Consider the following 24060-nt stretch of genomic DNA (forward strand, 5'->3'; position numbering starts at 1 on the left):
TGGTTGAAGAGAGAGCTCTTGTTCTGCTGGGTCTGGCCGGTCCACCGATGCCTGGCTCTGAGTTGCTCCCTCTGGATTTAATACCAATTGGAAAAGTAGCTTTCTTCCTTCTTCTAACGATCTCGCCTGGAAAAACTTGGTATCTTTGAACACAATTATGGTGGCCGGATAAACTGTAATAACTTCTAAACAAAATTCTGGACTCAGTCGTGTCCAAAATTTTGGATCACACGTTAAGGATTACCACTGCTTCTCTCCCAAAGTAATTTGTGGCCATACACCCCTCAGTGATTACTATAATCTCATTATTATTATTATTATTATTATTATTATTATTATTATTATTATTATTATTATTATTTTGCCAAAGCTAGGGAATTTGCTGTGGAATTCCCCATTTCTGTAGGCTTTATCATAAGCAAAATAAAAAATATTCTAATAATAGTTCTGCTAGAATAGAAAATGGAAGAAAAAAAGATGTTTGTGTAGTTCCCACTTTTGATAGAACATCCTGTCTTCCACTGTTATTCTTACTTTTTAGTTGCCTGAAACTTTTTTATGTATGTTGTATATTGTTACAGGGATAAGTGTTTCATCTTCTCTAGAACAAGAGGAGGTAATTCTTTACTGCCAGGCACAACCTCAAGTGACCAAATAGACCCTCTATATTGAGTCACTTCCATTCTGAACTGGTTGTAGGATAGTATAATTATGTTTTTTTGTATCAATTGAACAACCTTTCTTCTAGTGTGGATCACATGTTGGTACTTTTTTTTATCTGCCCTGATGCCACAGTAAATGATGCTCTCACACAAACAGGCACATCTGTTATAGCAGTTTCCCACAATCTCCTGAAATACATACCATGTAAAATAGTCTCTGCTTCGCCTCTATTTTGAAGGAATGGTAAATGAAAAACAAAGAAATCTACTTGTTTTAGTTTTTTCAGATTATATTGTAAGGATATAAAAACAAATAAAAGCATATATTAAATAAAACATGCAAACATGAAAATATGTTTAAAGGCATATGTTACCAATCCTCCATAGATGTATTCTCTAGTTTGAGAGGGTGCATCAGAGAGCTACCGTATTTTTTGGAGTATTAAGACGCACCTTAGTTTTGGGGGAGGGAAAAAAATTCTGCCTCTGCACCCTATTAGTTTGACTCCCAGAAAACAGTGCAGATGGTATACAGTGGTCCCTGGACTTTCACAGGTCTGACTTTCGCGGAAAGGCTATACCACGGGTTTTCAAAAAATATTAATTAAAAAATACTCCATGTTTTTTTTAAATCACGGGTTTTCTTGTGGCCGCCCGACGTACAATACTGTGCGTTTTAACTCTCCTCCCTCCCCCCTCCAGCCATCCTGCTTCTTTAAATAAAAGTTCCGCTTCCGCCCCAGGCTCCCGATCCCCCCCTTTAATTCTCGGAGCGTTGGTGTGCTCCACATGAAGCCGAGCCTTACTGCCACCCACCGCCTCCGCCTCTTCTCTCCCCCACCACCTAAGCTGACTGGCCTGGAATCCAGGCTTCAAGTCCTGGCCTGGATCCTTCTTGCCTTGAGCTTCACCTGCCCTGACCCTGAGCACCGGTGCTGCCGTCACCACCATTAGGAGACGCCAGCAGCAAGCGCAGCTAAAGCCCCCAGCTTGCTGCCCCGTTGCCCCTGCGGGTTCTGGGGGTAGTTAAAACTAGGAATGGAGGAGGGAGGGGGAATCAGGAAGGAAGGGAGCATCTCTGCTTAGTGGAAATTTGAGTTTCACGGGCAATCTTGGAACGTATCCCAAGCAAAAGTCAAGGGACCACTGTATACTGTTTGCTGTGTATTTCTGTGCACGTGTGACTGACGTATAGAAATAGCAAAGAATTGGAGGAATGTACTTTATGACAGAATGTTAATGCCAACATTTTTTGTTTATCTAGTCAACTAATTCCTCCCAATTATTTAAATAGATCTACACCAAACATGACTAAGTCAAGTTTTAACTCAGTTGCTTTATCTTAATACTAAAGAAGGACACTGTTATAGTTATAGTTTATTAGATTTGTATGCCACCCCTCTCCGAAGATTTCAGGCTGTTAAATTTGATGTGGCTTTCTGGAAGTATACATTATTATTTGCTATTTAAAAGAAGATACAAAAGCACTGGGCCTCTTCAGACCAAGCATTTATTTTAAAAAGCTTCTTCATTTTGCTCCATTGTCTAACATAATTAAGCAGTCTTTAAAAAAATAAGTGTACAGACGTTTATAGTTATTGACTTATCTCCTTGCATCCAATTTCAGCAACCTGATTAGCACAAGGAAATAAAATTCTGCCTCTATCTCCCAGCAATTTGCCTCCTTGCAGCTTTAGTTTCACTTTCAGTTTTAGCATGTAGCCTGCCTGCAGCTTCAATCAACTGAGGGTTGAGAAGCTGATAATCAGTTGCTTGGCTTAACAGGCTCTGTTCTGTTTGCTGCAAGGAGGTAAATTACTGGAAGACAGAGGCCAAAGGGTGGAGGTAAGCTGGGTGGGGCTACATTCAGTGTATAAGATGCACCCAAGTTTGGCCCTCTCTTATATTCCAAAAAATAGGGTAATTAATCTTTTAAGGCTTTTTACCTTGTGACTCAAAAATGGCATGCTTCATTAATTTCAAATTATTAGATCCATAAAAAATAAGCCAAGTGTTATTGCTGAACTCGCACAAGACCTTTTTCTGATGAGAATTAGTTCTGTCTCAGACTTATCCAATCCTTTATAGCATCCCTATTTTTCCAGGCTTTTGGTGAGGGGGTGAGGGAAGGTTCTTAAATAGCAGAAGATTCTATCTCCAAATTGTGACACATTTAGAGGGTAATATTAAAAAAATGGAGTTGTGTGCCATGGGTACCCAATTCCTGTTTTTCACTTGAAAAATGCATGTGCCTGCTATTTGGTGACCCATATTCAATTTGCAAAGACATTAGCATTTTTAAAGGATGGCATTTCTCCTCTAAATTTTTCAAAATGCGTGCATATTTTTGAACCAATATTTGATCTAAAGTATGCTAAGATTGATCCTGGTGGATTCCTTAAATTATGTTCTTGTTTGTGTTTCTGCATATCCCTTTCATGTTTTTGCTTGAAAAGAATTTTTTTCTTATTTCACCAGCCATCTGTTTTAAGATGGTCAGAATCCTTGGGCAAATGAGCTTAAGAAATAGATCCATTTTGGATCGTTGTATCTGTTGGCTCTGCCAGTATAATTGACAGTAGTATATTATGAGAATAACTCTGAGATGAAGACTATGTATGTGCTGTAAAATTTCTCTACATGCAATTGAATGAAAAGCATCTGCATGGTATTATATCATTTATTAACTATTAGTTCGTGGCATTTTACACATCATATTAGAGATATTGTCCACTGATAAACACCTTGGATTTCCTTACAAAATAAAGAGCAAGTAAACCAAGACACATTTGTCTTTGCAAGAGATATGTTTGACTTGATCTCTGATTAATTTGCTTAAATGTTTATCTTAAAACGAGATGAAATAGTGAGAACTGGATTATTAAATCTGGATTATTAGTCTTATTAAAACTTCACAATTGTTTCAATTTTTTTTTGTTCCCAGTATCAACTTTAAAGATCCACAATTCCAAGAAGACTATATTTTTAAGGCAGTTGTATTATCTGGGGCAAAGTAAGTATTTTTTTTTCAAAATATTTCTGAACCATTTACTAGATAATAGAATGTAAGTAGCTATGCTGAAATTTGGACCCGATGACTCTGGTCTCTTCTGTTGTTCAGACACATACTAAAAAATTATACTAAATATTTTTGTCTTAACAATCAGAAAACCTGCAGCAGTTCTGAAGCCAGGTGACTGGGAGAAAACTAACAATGATGGCAGACCTTGGAAGCCACAGCTTGGCTTTAACCGTGATAGGAGACAGGTTCACTTGGACCAGTCAGCATTCAGAACATTAGGGTAAGTAGTTATGAGCTTTATTGGTTATTAATTAGTATTATTCATCTACATTTATTTACTCATATAGGTAATCATCAACTTACAACGGTTTGTTTAGTGACCATTCAACTGTTCAACTGCTTTTGCCTTATTTTTTTTCTTTGGTTTCCTAAGATTTTGATCGGTCTGCTTGGTGCAAAGGAGCATTTCAAATCATCTTGTGTGTGTGAAAAGCAAGCCCCCACCCTCTAGTTTTCGAGGAAATCTGTTATATGGTTCTTTATAATATGCTTATTTTACTTATTCCCTATTGCTAACATGTTGGGTCCAGATGGCATCCACCCCAGAGTTCTTAAAGAACTCAGATCTGTCATTGCTACGCCCCTGACTGATTTGTTTAACCAATCCCTGTTAACAGGAGATGTTCCTGAGGATTGGAGAATGGCCAGTATTGTGCCTATCCGCAAGAAGGGCAGTAGAGAAGAAGCTGGTAACTACAGGCCAGTTAGCTTGACATCAGTTATAGTTAAAATGATGGAGACTCTATTCAAAAAGAGGATAAATCAGCACCTAAAAAACAATAACTTATTGGAGCCAAATCAGCATGGCTTTACTGAAGGCAAATCATGTCAGACTAATCTCATTGATTTCTTTGACTACGTCACAAAGGTGTTGGATCAAGGTGGTGCCGTGGATATTACCTATCTGGACTTCAGCAAAGCCTTTAATACGGTTCCACATAAAGAGCTGATAGATAAATTAGTGAAGATTGGACTTAATCCCTGGATAGTTCAGTGGATTTCAAGCTGGCTGAAGCATAGACATCAGAGAGTTATTGTTAATGGCCAGTATTCTGAGCAGAGACAGGTTACAAGCGGTGTGCCACAAGGGTCTGTTCTGGGTCCTATTCTTTTTAATATGTTTGTGAGTAACATAGGGGAAGGTTTGGTAGGGAAGGTTTGCCTATTTGCCGATGACTCTAAAGTGTGCAATAGGGTTGATATTCCTGGAGGAGTCTGTAATATGGTAAATGATTTAGCTTTACTAGATAAATGGTCAAAGCAATGGAAACTGCAGTTTAATGTTTCCAAATGTAAAATAATGCACTTGGGGAAAAGGAATCCTCAATCTGAGTATTGCATTGGCAGTTCAGTGTTAGCAAAAACTTCAGAAGAGAAGGATTTTGGGGTAGTGATTTCTGACAGTCTCAAAATGGGTGAGCAGTGTGGTCGGGCAGTAGGAAAAGCAAGTAGGATGCTTGGCTGCATAGCTAGAGGTATAACAAGCAGGAAGAGGGAGATTGTGATCCCCTTATATAGAGCGCTGGTGAGACCACATTTGGAATACTGTGTTCAGTTCTGGAGACCTCACCTACAAAAAGATATTGAAAAAATTGAATGGGTCCAAAGACGGGCTACAAGAATGGTGGAAGGTCTTAAGCATAAAACGTATCAGGAAAGACTTAATGAACTCAATCTGTATAGTCTGGAGGACAGAAGGAAAAGTGGGGACATGATCTAAACATTTAAATATGTTAAAGAGTTAAATAAGGTTCAGGACGGAAGTGTTTTTAATATGAAAGTGAACACAAGAACAAGGGGACACAATCTGAAGTTAGTTGGGGGAAAGATTAGAAGTAATGTGAGAAAATATTATTTCACTGAAAAGTAGTAGATCCTTGGAACAAACTTCCAGCAGATATGGTTGGTAAATCCACAGTAACTGAATTTAAACATGCCTGGGATAAACATATATCCATCCTAAGATAAAATACAAGAAATAGTATAAGGGCAGACTAGATGGACCCATGAGGTCTTTTTCTGCCGTCAGTCTTCTATGTTTCTATGTTGTAAGCCACCCTGAGTCTAAGGAGAAGGGCGGCATTAAAAAAAATCAAACAAACAAATACTCCAAAGATGATACTGTATGTATGTGTCAGAGCATGATATGTGAACCTATTCCATGAAAAGAACCATGACTTACAACCATCATGGATAACTTGAAGGCAAAACTTGAAAGCAAATGAGTGATAAATCATGTCCCCAAAAGTCACTATCCTTTGAAATACCTATTGTTATATTTTTTTATAAATCTTTTTTTTTCATTTGGTAGGACAAATGGAATCATGGAATCATGATTTCTTTCTCCCCTAAAGAGCCATACATAATCTTAGTTATATGGATTATTATACTGTGTGTAGATAATCTTATTTTCTTCTAGTTACTCTGGAAAGACTTCATAAAATCAGCCTGCATATATTTTAACGTGCAGAAAACTGCTTACATGAGATTGGTTTCCCACAGTGATGGGCATGCATGATATACATATAGTTATGATTAGATTTATACCCTGTCTTTCCTATGCTCAAGGCACAGGGTCTCTGTTTAGTTTATTCCAACAATAGCAAACCCATGAGCCAAAAATAATCCAGTTCATGGTTAAAAGTGGACTGGATCTTCCTGGTTCTAATCCACCACAATCAGTTGTACATGATTCAAAATAAATAAATACATTTCTACATCCATAATATCTCTGTTTGACCAGAGTTTTAGGAATATATATTTGTGCTAGTCTGAAATGCAAGCCACCTGCTTCATGGAATGATGCGGAGGTCAGTTTATTTTGGGTTCATTTATTTCCTAGAAAATTAATATTTCCTTTTGTTTTTCTTCCCTACATTATAGACATTCAATGTCTAGGGACAGAGGACAATCAGGAAGTGGACTATACAGTAATATTGCCCCCCCTGGGGCTTACAATCAAGCAAACACGTATAGATCATTGCTAGGCAGACCACAGCATCAGATTCCCAAATTGCTGTCAAGTAAGTATTTTTTTTTTTCCATTTGCCTTCTTTGTCAAGTTTCTTTGTTGAATAAAACTTTTTTGCTGATGTCATAGGCATAATAGTAGCTTTTTGTTCTTGAGTCTGTTTTAAGCGATTTAAAAGCATTTCTTCACAGAAGAGCTTCTCTTCTGTTAGGGATGAGAAGATGATCTGAGAATTTTCCCATTCAGTTGAAGCACAAATTCACCAGTGGCCTCTGATATTATGCTTTCCAACTTCATATTCTAAATAAGGCTGGTAATCAAACTCAGCAAATTTTGAGTAAATATAGATGTTGTCGGAGAATGGATCTGGTGGCATATACCTCTCTCCCCATTGATAAGGAAATAATTTTCAAAAGAAATTGGCTGTGTTCACACAATTCATTTGGTTGCATTCACTCAGCAAGCTAAATTTGATTAATATCAGATTGGATAAAATTGATGATTTTTTTTTAATTAAAAAATTTGATTTTTTGGGGGGGGTTTGATTTTTATCAAATTTATTAAAATACTTTTGGAGTAAAACTCTAAGAAAGTTTTCAATTTAAGGTACATTAATAATTCAACTTATTCAGTATGAAATGGAGCTTAGCTTTGTAGCAAACAAAGAGTTCGAATTTTAGAGAGGCAGTACCTCTCTCTCATTCTTGATAGCTGCTGATACTTTGAAAGGAACTTTCAGTTCCATGAAAGATCATAGAATGTTACAAATAAGCTAATGTGAGTCCTTGGTGCTCTCTGAACTTGCTGGTTTCATTGCAGACATTTCATTACAAACTATGTAACATTGTCAGTGCCAAAAACCAGTAGGGCTTGCTTTAATTTTTATATATTAGTGGCTTGTCCTGTCAGTGTTGCTGGGAATATTCTTGATGGGTCCTTGTTATTAAATATTTTCTGCATTGGTAGTTCTTTGATTGGGGTATTGTTTACTTCTTGATTGTTGGTCTAAACCAGGGATGTCAAACTCTATTTCATTGAGGTCTGCAGCAGGATTGTGTTTGATCTAGGGGACGTGAGATCAAATGGGTGTGGCTAGCTTGACATCACTCGTATCGGGGCGCCTGTGGTGGCCCAAGCGATCTGCCAGTGAAAATAGGCTCCTGAGCTCCGTTTTTAGCTGCAACGATGCCCTGTAACCCTCTGCCAGTGAAAATGGAGGACCACATTTCCTGGCAGGGGGATCACGGGACGGTTCTTTGCTGTTTCCACATCTAAGCATCCCACCGGCCTTGAGTTTGACACCTCTAATCTAAGTGATTGTGATTTGGTTAAGAGTTGTCCAAATTGTTCTGTTGCTTCAGGTCTGATTTTCATGTTTTGGGATAAACATGTATGGAAAGTATGCTGATTGGGTTCAGATTAGTGCTTACTTGGATTGGATTACTGAAACTGCAAGATGCATGTTTTTTGTCATGCTCTGCAACTGACTTCTCTTTGTTAGCACTACTGACTGTTAATCAAGACAGCAATCTGGATTTTTCCTTAGTGCAGCAGTAGCAAGGTTTAGATAAAACTTTTAGAGGAAAAGATTCATTTTTTTACCATGATCATAGGACAAAAAGAACAAATGCAATCACATCCTTGGCAGGGGTTGAGTCCAGGAATCCAATAAACAAGCAACATATCCAAACGAAAAGAAAGGAGACATGGTCAGGCAGAATTCAGACACCACATGACACAACAAGGTGAACCCCAAAATGCCAAGACTTGAAAAGTTGTTCTCAGTGTTTTGTCTTAGAGAGGGAAACCAATAAATAAGCCAAGCCAAACTGAGCCTCCATGCAAATGCTTAGCTGGGATATAGGATTCCTTCAATTCAACTCTCCTGCCTGACCTTTGATGCTTTTGAGCATGTCTCTGCTTAGGATGGGGGAAGGGTGGAAGAGTGGGCTGAATTTCAGAATCTGAGAGGCTATCAATGGGTGCATGGAAGACCTTGCTGACTTTGCTAGATCTGCCTCAGACAAAGGAAAGCTCTTAGCTACAGTACTGCTGCAGTCACCCTCCAGGATTAAATGCCCTTGGCGCGCCTTCCTCTTCTGCCTAATCCAAAGACAGGTCCAGCAAGGACATAGATGCAGTTCAGGTTATTATATATAACACAGCAAACGAGATCACTATGCTGGATTTCGTATTCCATCACCAGTTGGGCGCTTCCCAAGCACCTAGGACTGCGTGATGTAGTGGCGAGTTATGTTTGCCGATCCTAGTAAAGCGGCCTTTTGCAATTGACAGATGGAGATTTTGTCAATTCCAATGGTTTTCAAATGTCTGCTGAGACATTTGACTTTTTGACTGCGCCCAGCATATCAAGTACCACTGGGACCACTTTCACTGGCTTATGCCAGAGTCATTGCAGCTCGATTTTTAGATCTTCGTATTTCACTAATTTCTCTAGCTGCTTCTCCTCAATTCTGCACCTTTCCTGGGATTGCGATGTCGATGATCCATACTTTATTTTTCTCCATAATCAGGATGTCTGGTGTGTTATACTTCAGAATTCGGTCAGTCTGAAGTTGGAAGTCCCACAGTAGTTTTGCTTGCTCATTTTTGACCACTTTTTCGGGCTTATGATCCCACCAGTTCTTTGCCACTGGTAAATGGTAGTTCCGGCACAAGTTCCAGTGGATCATCTGTGCCACAGCATCGTGTCTACTATGCTTGTAGTCAGTCTGTGCGATCTTTTTGCAGCAGCTGATTATGTGATCTATTGTTTCATCTGTTTCTTTACAGAGTCTGCACTTTGGATCGTCTGTTTATTATTATTATTATTATTATTATTAGGGGTTTTTTTACTTAATTATTTTATTCATTTTTGTTGCTTCTTTTTGAGAGCAGTATAAGTATATTGTATCTGAACCTTACGTAACTTTCCGGCGCACAACAGTTTTTCATGACAGGTGGGAAGGTGGTGTTAACTGGAATGAACAAGAGTCCACCCTTTTCAGATCATTCTCAAATTTTATATACTTTAGAAGAAATGAAATCTAGTTTTGGAAATCATGCCAATGAAAGTCAACACTGTAGTCAGTGCGGCTGTGAGTAAACTGAAAAAGAGCTTTAGGACAACAAATGGGCCATTCTGTAAAGAAATGTCAACAAAAATAAGTAAATGTATCCTAAACCAGTGTTTCCTTACCGTGGCAACTTGAAGATATTTGGACTTCAACTCCCAGAAGTGCTGGCTGGGGAATTCTGGGAGTTGAAGTCCAGATATCTTCAAGTTGCCAAGGTTGGGAAACACTGTCCTAGACAACCAAATTTGCAGTGTTTAGACTTAAACTCTACAAGTCCTAGTGATACTATTGAATTATATATCTATACAGTATTTGTTCATATATCTTTGGGAAGGGAATGTTTATTTGAGAAATCATGTTAAATATTATTTGTTGATTTTACTGGCTTGTCAAGATCCACTTCACATTTGGTTTTCTTATTTTTAAAGCCATAATGTATTTTTATAAGTGAATCAGTATTAAAATATGGCAAAGTAATGTAATCATTTCAGCTTCAGCTCTCTCGGCTAGCAATGGAGGTTTGTGGCATTCCATGATTTCATATTGATGTGTCGATTTTCAGTTGATGAATAATTATATGCTGATAGCTTCTAAGAGTCAAGTGGAGTCTGGAAGCACTATGTGAATACAGGTTTGGTTTTTGCTGTCTTGAGTATGATTGTATTACTTTCATCTCACTCAGAAACTTGTCAATTAGCTGACTTTTTATTAATCAAGCGGGGGGGGGGGCAGAGCATTTTTAAATTGGTAAACATAAAATCTTTGATTGCCACACTGATTGCACAAGTTGTCACTTGAGTTGCTACTAGAAAGAGCAGTTTAAATCTCAGCACAGTTCCAGGAATTGTTTACATTTTATACACCAATGAATTCCTTATGTCCATTTTTTTTACCATGATCTGTATTATGGGTCTGAATTTCTCACTTTTATGTTTTCTTCTATTTTCTTTCCTAGCTGTAATGAATAGTCCAAAAGTTGGGTATTAATTGTTTTCCATTGTTATTATTTTCTCATTCTATATTTTTCAACTGAGAACTATATTTAAGTGTTGTCTTTTAATATGGCATTGTATATTTCATAGTAAATATTTCCAGAACAAAATGCGCTCTACTATGATATGCAGCTTCTGATTCTTTTTATAATTTTCTAAGGGCTGCATTATGAAGGTGGATGGGACAACTTATTTTAATTATTTTCCTTTTTTTCTTCCTCAAAAATGGATTTTGTACAGAATTAGTGATCAATTGTTGAATAAATTTTAGAAACGAAATTACTTGTGTGTGTGTGTGATAGTTGCTCTCCCATGTTTTCCTTATGAAGGTGCTATTAATTACACCCCCAAAAGAGGGTGAAAACATGGGTGCTTCTTACACACCAAATGTAGCCCCAGCCAGTCCAACCCTTTGGCCTTTGCCTCCCAGCAATTTACCTCCTTGCAGCAAGCACCACAAAGCTTGTTAAGCCAAGGAACTCTATCAGCTTCCCGACCCTCAGCTGATTTGAAATTGGGCCACATACTAAATTAAGAGTGGAACTAGCTGCAAAGAGGCCAATTGCTGGGAGAGAGGCACAGATTTTTAATTTCTGCTGAGGTAAGCAGGTAAGTCAATAACTATAAATGTCTGTATAATGTTCAAATTATTAGACTTGTTTTTTAAAGACTGCTTTATTATTGTTCTATATGATAAAATGGGGAAGCTTTTTTAAAATAAATGCTTAATCTGGTGAGACTCAGTGGTATTGTATGTTCTTTTAAATAGCAGAGAATAACTATACTTCCAGAAAGTCATATCAATTTTAAAGATCTGTAAAAGTATTATCTGAAATGTAAGTGTCCTGTTTTAATATTAACATAAGGCAGCTGAGTTAAACATGACTTAGTCATGTTTGGAGTAGATCTATTTAATTAATAGGAAGGAGTTAGTGTGACTGCAATCAAGAAAAAATTCTGGCATTAATATATTGCCATAATGTATATTTCTCCAATTCTTTGCTATTTCTATGGGTCAGGCGCACATGCACAGAAATACACAGCTGTGCTGTTTGCTGAGAGATAGAGGTAGATTTTTTTTTTCTCCTTGTTTTCCTCCCCCAAAACTAAGCTGCATCTTATACTTCGGTAAATCTTATACTCTGAAAAATGCAGTATCATATAAGTAAATTTAAATACGATTTTCAAATATCTACAAGGGAGTAATGAGAAATACTCTACAAAGTTAAATTGTTTTGCCTGTTGAGCATAAATGATTTTGATAGTACATAAAGTGGGAATTGCTGTTCTTGAAAACTAAACTAGATTCCGTTTTCATCCTGCAAAGGTAAGTTGCAGTCATCTCTGCTCTGCACACACTTCTCTCAAGTACTTCCATGAAAGCCTTTTTGTTCAGGTCAGATCATTCAAATATAAGCCTTCTAGATCTAGAACAAAGCAGCTCAGGTTTTCTTCCAGAGAGTCCATTTTTTTAGTTTCAGTTGACAGAGGCAGTGTAGAAATCACTATGAATATTAACAATTTAATGGGTGTAATAAAGTAGTCCTTGATTTACAACCACAACTGACCCCCAAAATGTCCATTTTAAACAAGGCAGTTAAGTGAGTTTTACGTCATTTTATGACCTTTTTGTCCACCATTGTTATGCAAATCACCACATTTGTTAAGTGAATCATGCAGTCCTTAATTTAAGCAAATCTGGCATTCCCCATTGACTTTGCTTGTCAGAAGCCATCTGGGAAGGTTACAAATGGTGATTATATGACACACACACACCCAAGGACAGTACAACTGTCATAAATACATTTAATAGCGCAGCTTGTTGATGTGATATTCTTCTCATATATTTCTGTTGTACATTTGTAGTACAGATAGTTCTTAACTTACAGGCATAATTGAGCCCAACATTTATGTTGCTACTCTCCATTGACTTTGCTTGTCAGAAAGTCAAAAGATGGCTATCACATGACCCCGGGACACTGCAACCGTCATAAACGTGAATGGGTTGCCAAGCATGTGAATTTTGATCATATGACCATGGGGATGCTACAGTGGTTGTAAGGTTGAAAATGGTCATAAGTCATTTTTTTCAATGCTGTTGTAACTCCAAATGGTTGCTACACAAAAGGTGGTAACTCGAGGACTACTTGTAAAAGAAAAGTTTAAGAGTATAGTGGCTAGGTGTTTGGATAGCTGAAATGCTTTGTCTTATTAGCAATAGTACATCTCTAACCGGGGCAGTGTTGTGGTTGGCTCTGGCCCAGCTCCTGCCCCAAGGAATGTGGAGGTGGATGCAGGGGAAACATCAACATGTCATAGGCCTGTTTTGTTGCCGACAGAGTCAGGTAGTGCAGTTTCCTCAGACGAAGAAGGTGGGGGTGACTTGGAAGAGGGGGACTTGGCACACAGCCCAGGAAGCCAATCTCCATTATCTTTGGTCTATTCGGATGAGGAAGTGTTAGACCCACGCATGCGCAGAATTATGCATCGAAGAGACCAATTGAAGAAATATTACAGGAGATAAGAGAGGCCACCTGTGTTTGGGTGGGGCTCCAGTAATTAGAGCTGCTGATATAAATAGCAGCGTGATGGCTTGGCCATTGTGGAAGATTATCTGATCGTTGTTTCTTCAGGACTGTGCCTTGCTGTTTCCAGACTTTGTTTGTTGATTTTTCATGACTTTGAAACCAAAGCAGAGCAAAGTGTGTGTGTGTTTCACTTCATGGAAGAAGGAGGGCTGTGACGTTCCTTCATAGCTGCTAGCTAAGTACTTAAGGACTAATTAAGGGGATTGTACAGACTACCAGGTTGTTTTGGGACGAGTGCTCTTTGCAATACAAAAAGGGTGCTTTGTTTCTTTTGAATTTTTGTGATAAAGAACATTGTTTTTGAACTTTCAAGTGTGTGTGTGTGTCTGAAATTTGTACCCTTGAATTTTCGGGAGACTCATACCATAGAGCCTGGCAGAACAGGGCAGATTCCTCTTACCTGCTACTGATGCGCTGCATACGCAGCATGAGGATTCTTGCATGTGTGCACGCATATCCCCAGTGTGATTTTGCTTTCATGCATGCGCTGGAAGCAAAAATGCACTGAAATCCTGTGAGGCGGTACGCATGCGCATGAGATTTGGGCAATTTTTTTGCTTGCGCGGAAGCAAAAATGACCAAAAATTCAAGAAAAAAATGGTGATGCCCGAAGGACTGGCACCGATGTGGTCACACACAAATTGCGAGATCTGGCAGCTGCTACCAGTGCAAAGTCACTTACCGCACTGGTACAAGCCCACCAATAAATAAATCTGTTTATTTATTATCTTATTATATAGCTTTCCAAAACAAAAAACAGGATGTACAATAAGGGATTAAGTGGACAATTCCTGCCACATAGGCAACAACATAACCATTTAAACAATCATTGTAATTTGTCATCAGTATACAATATAGTAATGTAGCCTTTAGGTGGTAGTAGTTACAATAAGACTTACTTACCATTAATTATATAGGTAAGAGTTTTCACTTATCTCTGTTGCTTTGGTGGGAAGGTTGTTTTGTTATATTTGTAGGTGTTGTATCTGGGCTAAAAGTCTGGATAGCTACAAGAGCAACAGGCTCCAAAGAGTTAAAAACCAAATCAAATCTTTATTATGACTATAAACCAGCATAAACAAAGAGTCACAATTTTATAGAGGTTATTCAGATTTCTACAATCCAAATGATAGCCCTATTGTGCCATTGCTTGTATTTAATGTTTTCACTGTTATAATTTAAATTTAAGTATAATGCTAATGTTTAATTTGATTTAATATTACATTGTTTTGTTTATAGATATTAGGCCCCAAGATTCCTGGCAAGCTCCTACTCCTCTATTTCAACAACCACCACAAAGATTTGACAGGTACGATGAGATATATATTCTGTAAAATATATTTTAAGTTTTTCCTTTATATTTGAAAAGTTTTGGGTAAGTTATAATTTGGTCTTTCGTACCTTTTTGTTCTTAATAGTCATGGTTACTGTCTAGTTTTAGTTGTTGGGGAAATTTTCTAAACAAAATTTTTTTCCATGAAATTTAACTTTCATGGGATGTAGCATTCTTTAGATTTGGCCCCTATTTCATCGAAGCTTTTATAGCATTGAATTTTAGCACAGGCTGCTCAGACCTGCATTAGGTTCTGGACAGGCTAAACAAATTTCTTTTTAGTAGAGTTGTGGAACTTAATGAGGCATAACTAATGGTGGTCCACTTTTAGCATCTCTGTGTTGGAACCAGAGTATTAGCACAGACTAGCCATTGATTCTTGCTACAGACCTCTTGAAGTCCTAATCAGCTTCTTTGGTACAGCTTTTTCAGGCCTGACAAGTCTATTGTAGGGCTGTGTCACTATAGGTCAGTAGTTATTAGTTGCTACTGAAAACAGTTTCTTTAACTACTTAAGACTGAACTGAATTAAATACAGGAGGGACTCTAGGGAGGATTAAGGAATCTGCAGTCCAATAAGTACCATGGAACAGAGAGAATGTGACATGGTTTGATAATAAGGGATGTCTTGTATATGTGTCCTTCAGTGAGAAGCTGAATGTGTGCCCTTAAAACCAGATATCCTGGAGTTTGCAGAAGAATATCTGTCAATAATTTATAGTATATAGTATAGAATGATATTGTACATTTAAAATTATTGCTTATTTGAATGTAGGGTCACACATTGTTCCATGGTAAAAGAAAAGAAGTCATAACAAAAGATATTGCTTTACTTTCCAATTAATTCATTGCAATTTTAATTATATTTGGTGAATCCCAGATTTAATTTTTCTGTATTATATTTCTAAACTGGAATGTCTTCATCAGCAAATGGAATGCAAGAAATTCTAGTGCTCTGATGCTTTCATTGTAAGTTTCTCAGTGACAAGGTTAATATTTTATTCAGCTTTTTTATATTTAACAAAGAAAAAATATGTCTTGACTTGAGTAAAATTAGGGTAAGGAGGTAAAATACAGAAGAAATGACATGATTAAAATTTTAATTTTATACAAAGAGAATAGTAATGTTTTGTTTGGGGGAGCCTGTTTATTTGTTCATATGTTAACTATATTGCATGTATTCATGATGAGGTCTCTGTATCTCTCAGGATATTTAGTTTTAAATTATTAATTATCAATTAATTATTCAAGTTTCCTTCCTACCATGTTTCTCCAAAAAGACGACTCATTTTGAAAAGAAGCCCTATCACTTTTTTAGTACATGTGATCAAATTAAGCCCTACGTATACAATTAGCCCTTATTTAGACCCTGCCCACCCTGGGATGTAGGGGTTGGGCCGAGGCACAGAGGTAAAAAAATAAGCTATGGTGGAGCTGCCCTACTTATCAGGCCTCACACACCCCGACACCTGCCTCGCCTTCTTCTGCGACCACTTCTGCAGAGGCCGGAAGGCATCTGCAGTCAATAACAGAACTTTGGATCCATCCAGAGCTCTATTATCGGCTACAGAGGACTTTCCGGAAGACATCTGCAGCCACTAACACAGCTCCGGATCGATCTGGATCTCTGTTATCAGCTGCTGATGCCTTCTGGCAGGAATCTGAAGGCAGAATGGAGGCCAGGGCAATGCATGCAAGTGATGTGGCCATAGAAGAAGTAGGCCAGCAGTAGTGTCCTGCTGGGCAGGGCTGTCGATGCCATGGCCACGAGATGAGTCAATAATTCATGGCACCGGACCAGATTATCTCAGGGACCACCTTCTGCTGCACGAATCCCAGCGACCAGTTAGGTCCCACAGAGTGGGCCTTCTCCAGGTCCCATCAACTAAACAATGTCGTTTGGCGGGACCCAGGGGAAGAGCCTTCTCTGTGGCAGCCCCAGCCCTTTGAAACCAGCTCCCCCCCAGAGATTAGAATTGCCCCCACCCTCCTTGCCTTTCGTAAGCTTCTTAAAACCCACCTCTACCATCAGGCATGGGGGAACTGAGATATTCTTTCCCCCTAGGCCTTACAATTTACACATGGTATGTTTGTATGTATGTTTGGTTTTATAATAAGGGGTTTTTTAGTTGTTTAGTATTGGATTGTTACATGCTGTTTTTTATCACTGTTGTTAGCCGCCCCGAGTCTGCGGAGAGGGGCGGCATACAAATCCAATTAATAATAATAATAATAATAATAATAATAATAATAATAATAATAATAATAATAATTAGAACCCTCCAAAAAGAAGGTCTAGCCATTTTTTCAGGAGTCAAAAGAAAATAAGATCAGGCCTTCTTTTTGGAAAAACACCATATCTACCTACCAAGAACTTTTAAAAGATACATATTTTAAAAAGGAACAGGTATGTTGTCAGGCTGAACTCTCTAACTCCACGTACGTGTTGTATTCTTTCAAATAATAGTGGGGTAATGTATTTAAGAAAGTGGTAGTTAATTACAGAAGATAAATGTCTCAATGATAAAAACAAAAATGTAATATAAAAGTTTAAAAGTATTATATTTTATATTTTGTTTCCATTTATTAAGGATGCCATTTTGAATATGGACATTCCAGAACAATGGGGTGGAATATTCCAAAGTATATTTCTTGTATGTTCTCTAGGTTGAGACTGCATGATATTGGTGGATCAAATGTATCCAGTTTTCTCTTTTAAAAAAAACATTTGGTAAACAAGGAGTCATCATAGGTCAGGAAACAATCCATGTTTCCAAGCCCACTGCTAAGTGGGGCTGTTTAGTTTTTTGGATTCACTTAGAAGGAACTGCCTTGAAACACATGGGAACACAGCTATTTCATTCAGTGCCTGAAATACATATTTCTAGGGAGGCTTCCCCTGCAGTTTAGACAAATGCAACTTCTTTAATGAGGTGCTGTATTTGGGCTGCCATTTCACTCTGAAGCATCTGGACTGAATCTGACCCATTCAACAGTTTTGCTCCTGAGCATTCACCTCTTCCTAGAGATGCTTTTTGCCCTCCCCAAGCTCCAGAGCCTTCTCTAGAGCCTGGGAAGGGTGAAAACACCCTCTCCTGCCCCACAGAGGCCCTCCAGAGGCCAAAAATGCCTTCCCAGAGCCTCCGTGTGAACTGAAAATCAGCTGGCTGATGCACACATACACATTAGAACTGAGCTAGGGCAACGGTTCATGTGCCGTCAGATATGGCTCGGTGTGCCACCTGTGGCACACGTGCCATAGGTTTGCCATCACTGTCCTAGAGCAACAATCCCTGCCTGCTCACCCTGGAAAATATCACTTACTGGTAGTTATCACTGCTAATCAGTGACCAAGGAGAATAAAGTTCCTTCATGCACTGTTGGGATATTGGAATTAGAGCACAAGGGTTTTACTTCTCCTTGGTGAAAGAAGCAAAAACACATAGAACATTTTAGAATACTTCACAGCTCTTTAATGGAAACACGGAGTACAAGCTAACATTATATTTCCTCCCACGTTTTCAAACCTACTTCCAGGATGGTTTGTGTATAAACAGGAGACAGAATTTGGAATTTGTTCTATTGATTTCATTTGTCATTCACTAACAGGGTTATGTTATTGGATTCAATCTGTTGTAAAGCTGTCTTTGTTTCACCAAACAAAAAAGAGTTATTTTGTTTTCTTAGACGTCTAGTTTTATAGACTAGAATTCTTAGACGTCTAGTTTTATAGAGGTCCACAAGAACATTAAAAAATATTAACTCATTCTTATACCACATGCAGGTAATTTCTTACAGATTAAATTATGACTCAATTAGCAATTGCTAGAGTGTATTCTCAAATGAGGTCTGATGTCTGTTCTCCAAGCACTGTGTATGTTGGTATTCTACATTGTAAGAAATTGCCTAACCAGCCAATTTTATTAATCACATTTATTAATCATCTAGTATTTAATGATCAAGTATTTTGCTTGGGTTTTTTCATGAGCTTTTGTTCACACTGATTTAACTCCTATCTCAGGGTGCTCTTGGTGTTAATCTGTTTTTCTGAGGTTTGTGTGTGTATGTGTGTTTCTAATAAGTTATATTTGTTCTTAGACACCTGTTGATCTGGACACTTGAACCGTTTCTTGTTAATGATTTAGTATAGTATTCTCAGTGATAATAGACATTGCATTTGTGTTCCCATATAAACTATAGAGCAAATGTTTGTCTGTCTATGCCAATTAGTGCTTATGTTGCTAGGTCACTGGTCAATTGAAACAGGCATCAATAGAACTTAAAAAGGTTTCTTTATGATCAGACCTCCTGACATATTGAGTAAAATAATAGAGGTGTGTAGAGATAACAGCTAATACTGCCCTAGATTCAAACTACTCAGCAGTAAGAATTCATTTATAACCTGCAATTAATTAAAAGAATATATTCTTAATTGTGGTCTGAATGTCCAGAGAATAAAGCTTTACTATTCCACTTGCTTATTCTTGATATATGTTATTTTCTGATAATGTGATTTATTCTAAATCGATACTTCAGACATGTTAAAAAGTCAGTAATGGATGGTTACTATTGTATTTAAGGACTGGGTGTTGTTTGTTGCTAATTTATATAAGAAAATGAAAAACACCATAGTGTATAGAATATTTCAATTTTGTGTGTGTTTCTTGTTCTATTAATAAGTAAGAAGTGACTTTATTCTAATGAACTAAAAAGGCTCCAAAATGTTTGAATAAATTAGCTATATGCTAATCAGAACTGAAAAATGCAGTCAACTTTAATTATTTGCGAAACTATTGTTTTCTAATAAATAAAAATAATTACACTGCATAACGTATATCATCTCCACCTCTATTTTTACCCGTTTTAGGAACTCTGGAGCCACTCCTCTTCTTGCCTGGAATCGCATGCCCCATTCCCAGGGATCACCATATCAATATCAAGGTCCGGTGGGCCCAGGGGGACTCATGAATTATCCACAAAGGCCCGGTGATCAGAGGGAACGTGGAAGACAGGTAATTTTTTAAAAAATGTGATTTCTGTGTGGTCCCCTAAAGGGATAGGCTAAGAAATAATTTAAAAAGCGACATCTCAGTTGTTCATTATGATAGGATGTGGTGTTATCTTCCTGTATATAATATAAGACCATATTAGGTAAACATTAGGTAAACATTAAACATTTAGTGTTTTACAAGATGCTTCAAAAATCCAGTGAATTGATTATTTTATTATAATCCAGAGAAACTTAACTCATTAAAGTCATGTTAGTTAATGAGATATGGTTACTGTGACTATTTCATCTTTAATTATCTTTTGATTGATGAATTAAGAATCTACTTGAATGCATCTGGTTCTTAAACATTTATTTCTTGAATATTTTCCTAATATGGATACATGTAACTAAATTTAGGGTGATAAATTCTTTCCACTACCAGTTGTAGGTAGTTTAAATCCATTTTGTAGTCATCTCATAATTAAAATTGCACAGTCTGAAAGAAAAATGCTTTCCTAATCTTGATTTCCCCCCCTGCTGACTTTATCCACTGACACTTCATTCCTAGCATTCAAATTTAGTAATCCAGTGATATTTCTGTCTTGCATGTCTGCAGTATCAGGATGACTACATGGAAGTATAAGCGTATCAGCAATTTCAGCGTCTATTGAAATTGTAGCAAACCGTTGACAAGCTGCCATCCATGCATTTGGTAGAGATTTCTTGACCAGTTATAGGGGGAGCTGTCCAAATACTCAAGCAAGAATCACTGGGATATGGTTCAAAAGCTACTGTCTATGTCACATTAGGTGCTGATAACAAAAGCTTAAATCCTGTGAACATAAATACATCTCAGAGTTGTAGACCATGCTAGCTTCTTCCAATATCTAGAATAGCTTTTGTTGTGTCATTGGCTACCATTAGCAGTTGCTTTCTGCTTGATGTGCAAAATGCAAAATTGAAAAATATAATCAAAATAATACTGATTGTTAAGGTCATATGTTGTTCATTTCATATTTTCCCAAAGAATGTAGGTTCTAAAGCTATATAAATATGAATTCAGATTTGGGGGATGTTTTAAAATATTCTGGATAACAAAATTCTAAACAAAAAAGGAGGTTGTATCATCTGGGTTACTAATAGATCCACAATCTATTTACTTGCTCTTGGGATGGCAACTGCTGCATCAGCAAGCTCACTGCAGATTAGATTTAATCCCCAGACCTTCTATTCAAAGATATCAACATTCATGTGAAATTACAAAACAAATTTCTTCAGGAATATTTGCTACCATGAACCTGTTTTCATAAGAATTAAATATGACGACTTTCCAAGTATTTAATCATTTCTTCTGTCACAGCTAAAATTATGATTTAATGGCAACTTTTGGATAACGTGAGGAAACAACCTCTAATGGAGGCTGCATATAACAGTGAGGCTTAGTTTACTTAGAAAAATATATCTCAGAGAGGACATGAGGTTAAGGTTGGGAGAGGGGTGGCATACAAATCTAATGAATTGAATTAATTAAACTGCATTCAATTAATCTTTGGAATTCACTACCAGTAGATGTTGATCAGGAAAAATCTGGATTAGGCAAATTTACTAAAGGTGATAAGATTATTATTGGCTATTTATCATGATGCCAAACATTGCCTCCAGAACCAGATACTGTAAACTTAATAATTACTATTGCTGGAAGAAACTAATAAGAATGTTCAGACTTTTCAAGATATTCATAGGCTTTATATAGGCATTTAGAACAGGATGCTAGAGTACATTGGACTGGTCCAATGCAGCTTTGCATTATATGCTTATTTTGAATCAAACTCATTCTAAACTTCAGATACTGCAAAAGGTCAAAAGCATAGCTTAAATATCTGGCAGTTAACTAAATGTTATGTATGGGACATTTAACATGCACTATAAGATAAATTCTTTATCCTGCTTTTGTTTGTATTTGCCACAGATTTTTAACTAAATGAAAAAAGAAGCTCCAAATGTGGAGTTGATTGATTTAATGAGACTAGGCAAGCAAAAATCAGTGAATTTAAAATTAACGCATGGCAGCCTTGGACAGGGTGCTTTATGGTCTGTAAAGTTCTTCCAGGAAGTGGAACCGTGCTGCCCATACCCAAGATCACATGACTATATTTCAGGCACTGTACAACTGGTTTGTATGTATGACTGGTTACAGCATCTATGGTCACATGACTGCAGTTTGCAACTTTTTTGCTAGTTTCCAGTTGAGTTTCCTTGTGGGAATCTAGAATATATTTCATTATTTATTTATTAAACAAATTTATGTGGCCAAGTCACATATAGGTGATTCCAGGCAGCTTATAACATTAAAGATCACAACATAAAACCCATAAAAAAACCAATCCAGTTTCCAGCAAAAAATAAAAACTAAATCAAGAAAATGAATTCACATAGCTATATACAAGTAATTCAAACAACAACCATAAAAATGGTTTGGAAAAAATCAGGCTTAATCACACAGTTGCTTCTGCTTTAAATCAGTGCTTCTCAAATAGTGCCCCCCCAGGGGGGCCACAGAGCAATGCCGGGGGTGGGTGGGCATGTGTTCCCCAGAGAATATGCGTGGTCCCTCTCAATTGATTCCCTAACCAAAAACAGGCTCCACTGAGTTCTGTGGGACTTAGTAAGTGGGTAGTACAGCCTTCCCCAGGCAATAGTTTGCTTGCAGCTTATAATTAATAAAATAATAAATATTAACACTAAAATTCCATTGGGGCACAGATCGAAGAGTTGAGGGGTGTATAATATGTTTACTTCTTCATGGGGGGGGGGATTGTAGCAAAATAATTGAGAAGAACTGACTTAAATAAAACTCTGTCCCAATTTTGGTTATAAATCCAAAACTTCTTGTATAAACAACATACTTATCATACAGGCGGTCCTTGCTTAATGACAACTCATTTAACAACTGTTCGAACTTGCAGTGAAGGTAAATGAATGGTACTTACAACCAGTCCCTGGACTTCCAGCTCTTGCAGCATACCTGTGGACATGTGTATACAATTCAGGCACTTGTCTTGTGTGTCACTATTATATTACAATGTTTTGCAGTCGTATGGTTGCCATTTACAGATTTCTTTGCCAGCTTTCAACAAAGTCAATGGGAAAGTTTGCAGGGGGATGCAAATGACAACCAAGTGATTCATTTAATGAGAGCAACCTGGAGTGTTGGGATTGCCTTCACGAAGCAGTGCCATCACATGATATAGTGCTTTAGGACCATGTCACTTAGCAATGACAATTGTCGCAATAGTTAACATTAACTGAGGACCATCTGTATTTCCACGTCTTTGTTGTTGCATTACACAATAATAAATATTTGGATGGTGTGTCACTTTTGGGTAAAAGCTGGGAATTAATAAAATAATACTTTATTATTTATTTTTGCAGGGTTATGGAAGACCTTACCCATTGCCACCCTCGTCTGGAAGATACAACTGGAATTAGGCTTCTGCCATTTTCCATTCTTGTTTTTATAATCACATAGACCACCTGGATAATTTTTGGGGTGGATAAGCTTTCTTTTTAAGATGTGTACACATTTTTACCAGTAAGATTTGATATTATGGCTGTGTTGATTTACATTTGTACTTCAGAATAGGAGCAAATATTCTGATCTGATGAAGCAGGAGTGTTTGCCTTTACCGAGAGTAGAGACTTTATTACATTATATTGCCAATGCTGTTTACATCAGGGTTTCCATTAGTGCATACATCAGAGAATGCATTGTTTTAAAAAATAGCATTGGAAACATACATATAAATTATGTATCTTGTAGACCTTGTCTTGCAGAACTTCAGCCCAAGAGTTAAAGACTTCATTGGTATTTCTTTTTAAATGCTTCATTTTAATTTCTTTCTTTAAAATATGGTTATTGTATTTCCCAAGTAAACATTTCAGCTTTTATAGCATCATGTTGTTTATTTCATATTGTAGCATTAAAAAGAATAGGAATTCTTAGGTGTAGTTCAATCAAGATTGTATTTTATCAGTTTACATGAAAAAAATATGAATTGGTAAATTTTATACACAATAATTTTATGTACTCTTTTTGTGTCTACTCCAGTCAAGAGCAGTGCGTGTGAGCCTTACGTTTATCTAAATCTTACCTTGCTTAATGACATTTATACTGCATGTATGTACAAATACAAAGGTGAATAATATGTGTTTGGCCATATACTGAATCACTATTCCAATACCTATAGCTACATGGCCAATACTGAAGAACATTTTGTTACTACAAATATCTGAAATTCCTGTTTGTCCACTAAACGTTATCCAAAGCTTCAAGGCACACTATTAGTTACACATACTTTCTTTTTA

The 24060-nt window shown here is 37.2% G+C and overlaps 1 protein-coding gene across 1 annotated transcript in view; it reads left to right on the forward strand.

Moving 5' to 3' along the window:
- XRN2 (5'-3' exoribonuclease 2) overlaps window positions 1–23773 on the forward strand; it is an 89540-nt gene extending 65767 nt beyond the window's left edge. Inside the window, exons 25-30 of the mRNA XM_070747007.1 lie at window positions 3607–3675; window positions 3830–3964; window positions 6628–6767; window positions 14612–14681; window positions 19573–19717; window positions 23128–23773. Of these exons, the coding sequence (XP_070603108.1) occupies window positions 3607–3675; window positions 3830–3964; window positions 6628–6767; window positions 14612–14681; window positions 19573–19717; window positions 23128–23184 (616 nt within the window). The 3' untranslated portion in view covers window positions 23185–23773. The remainder of the gene's footprint in view (window positions 1–3606; window positions 3676–3829; window positions 3965–6627; window positions 6768–14611; window positions 14682–19572; window positions 19718–23127) is intronic.
- Window positions 23774–24060: the final 287 nt, after the last annotated feature.

This window comes from Erythrolamprus reginae, chromosome 3, assembly GCF_031021105.1.
Source record: "Erythrolamprus reginae isolate rEryReg1 chromosome 3, rEryReg1.hap1, whole genome shotgun sequence".
NCBI lineage: Eukaryota > Metazoa > Chordata > Lepidosauria > Squamata > Dipsadidae > Erythrolamprus > Erythrolamprus reginae.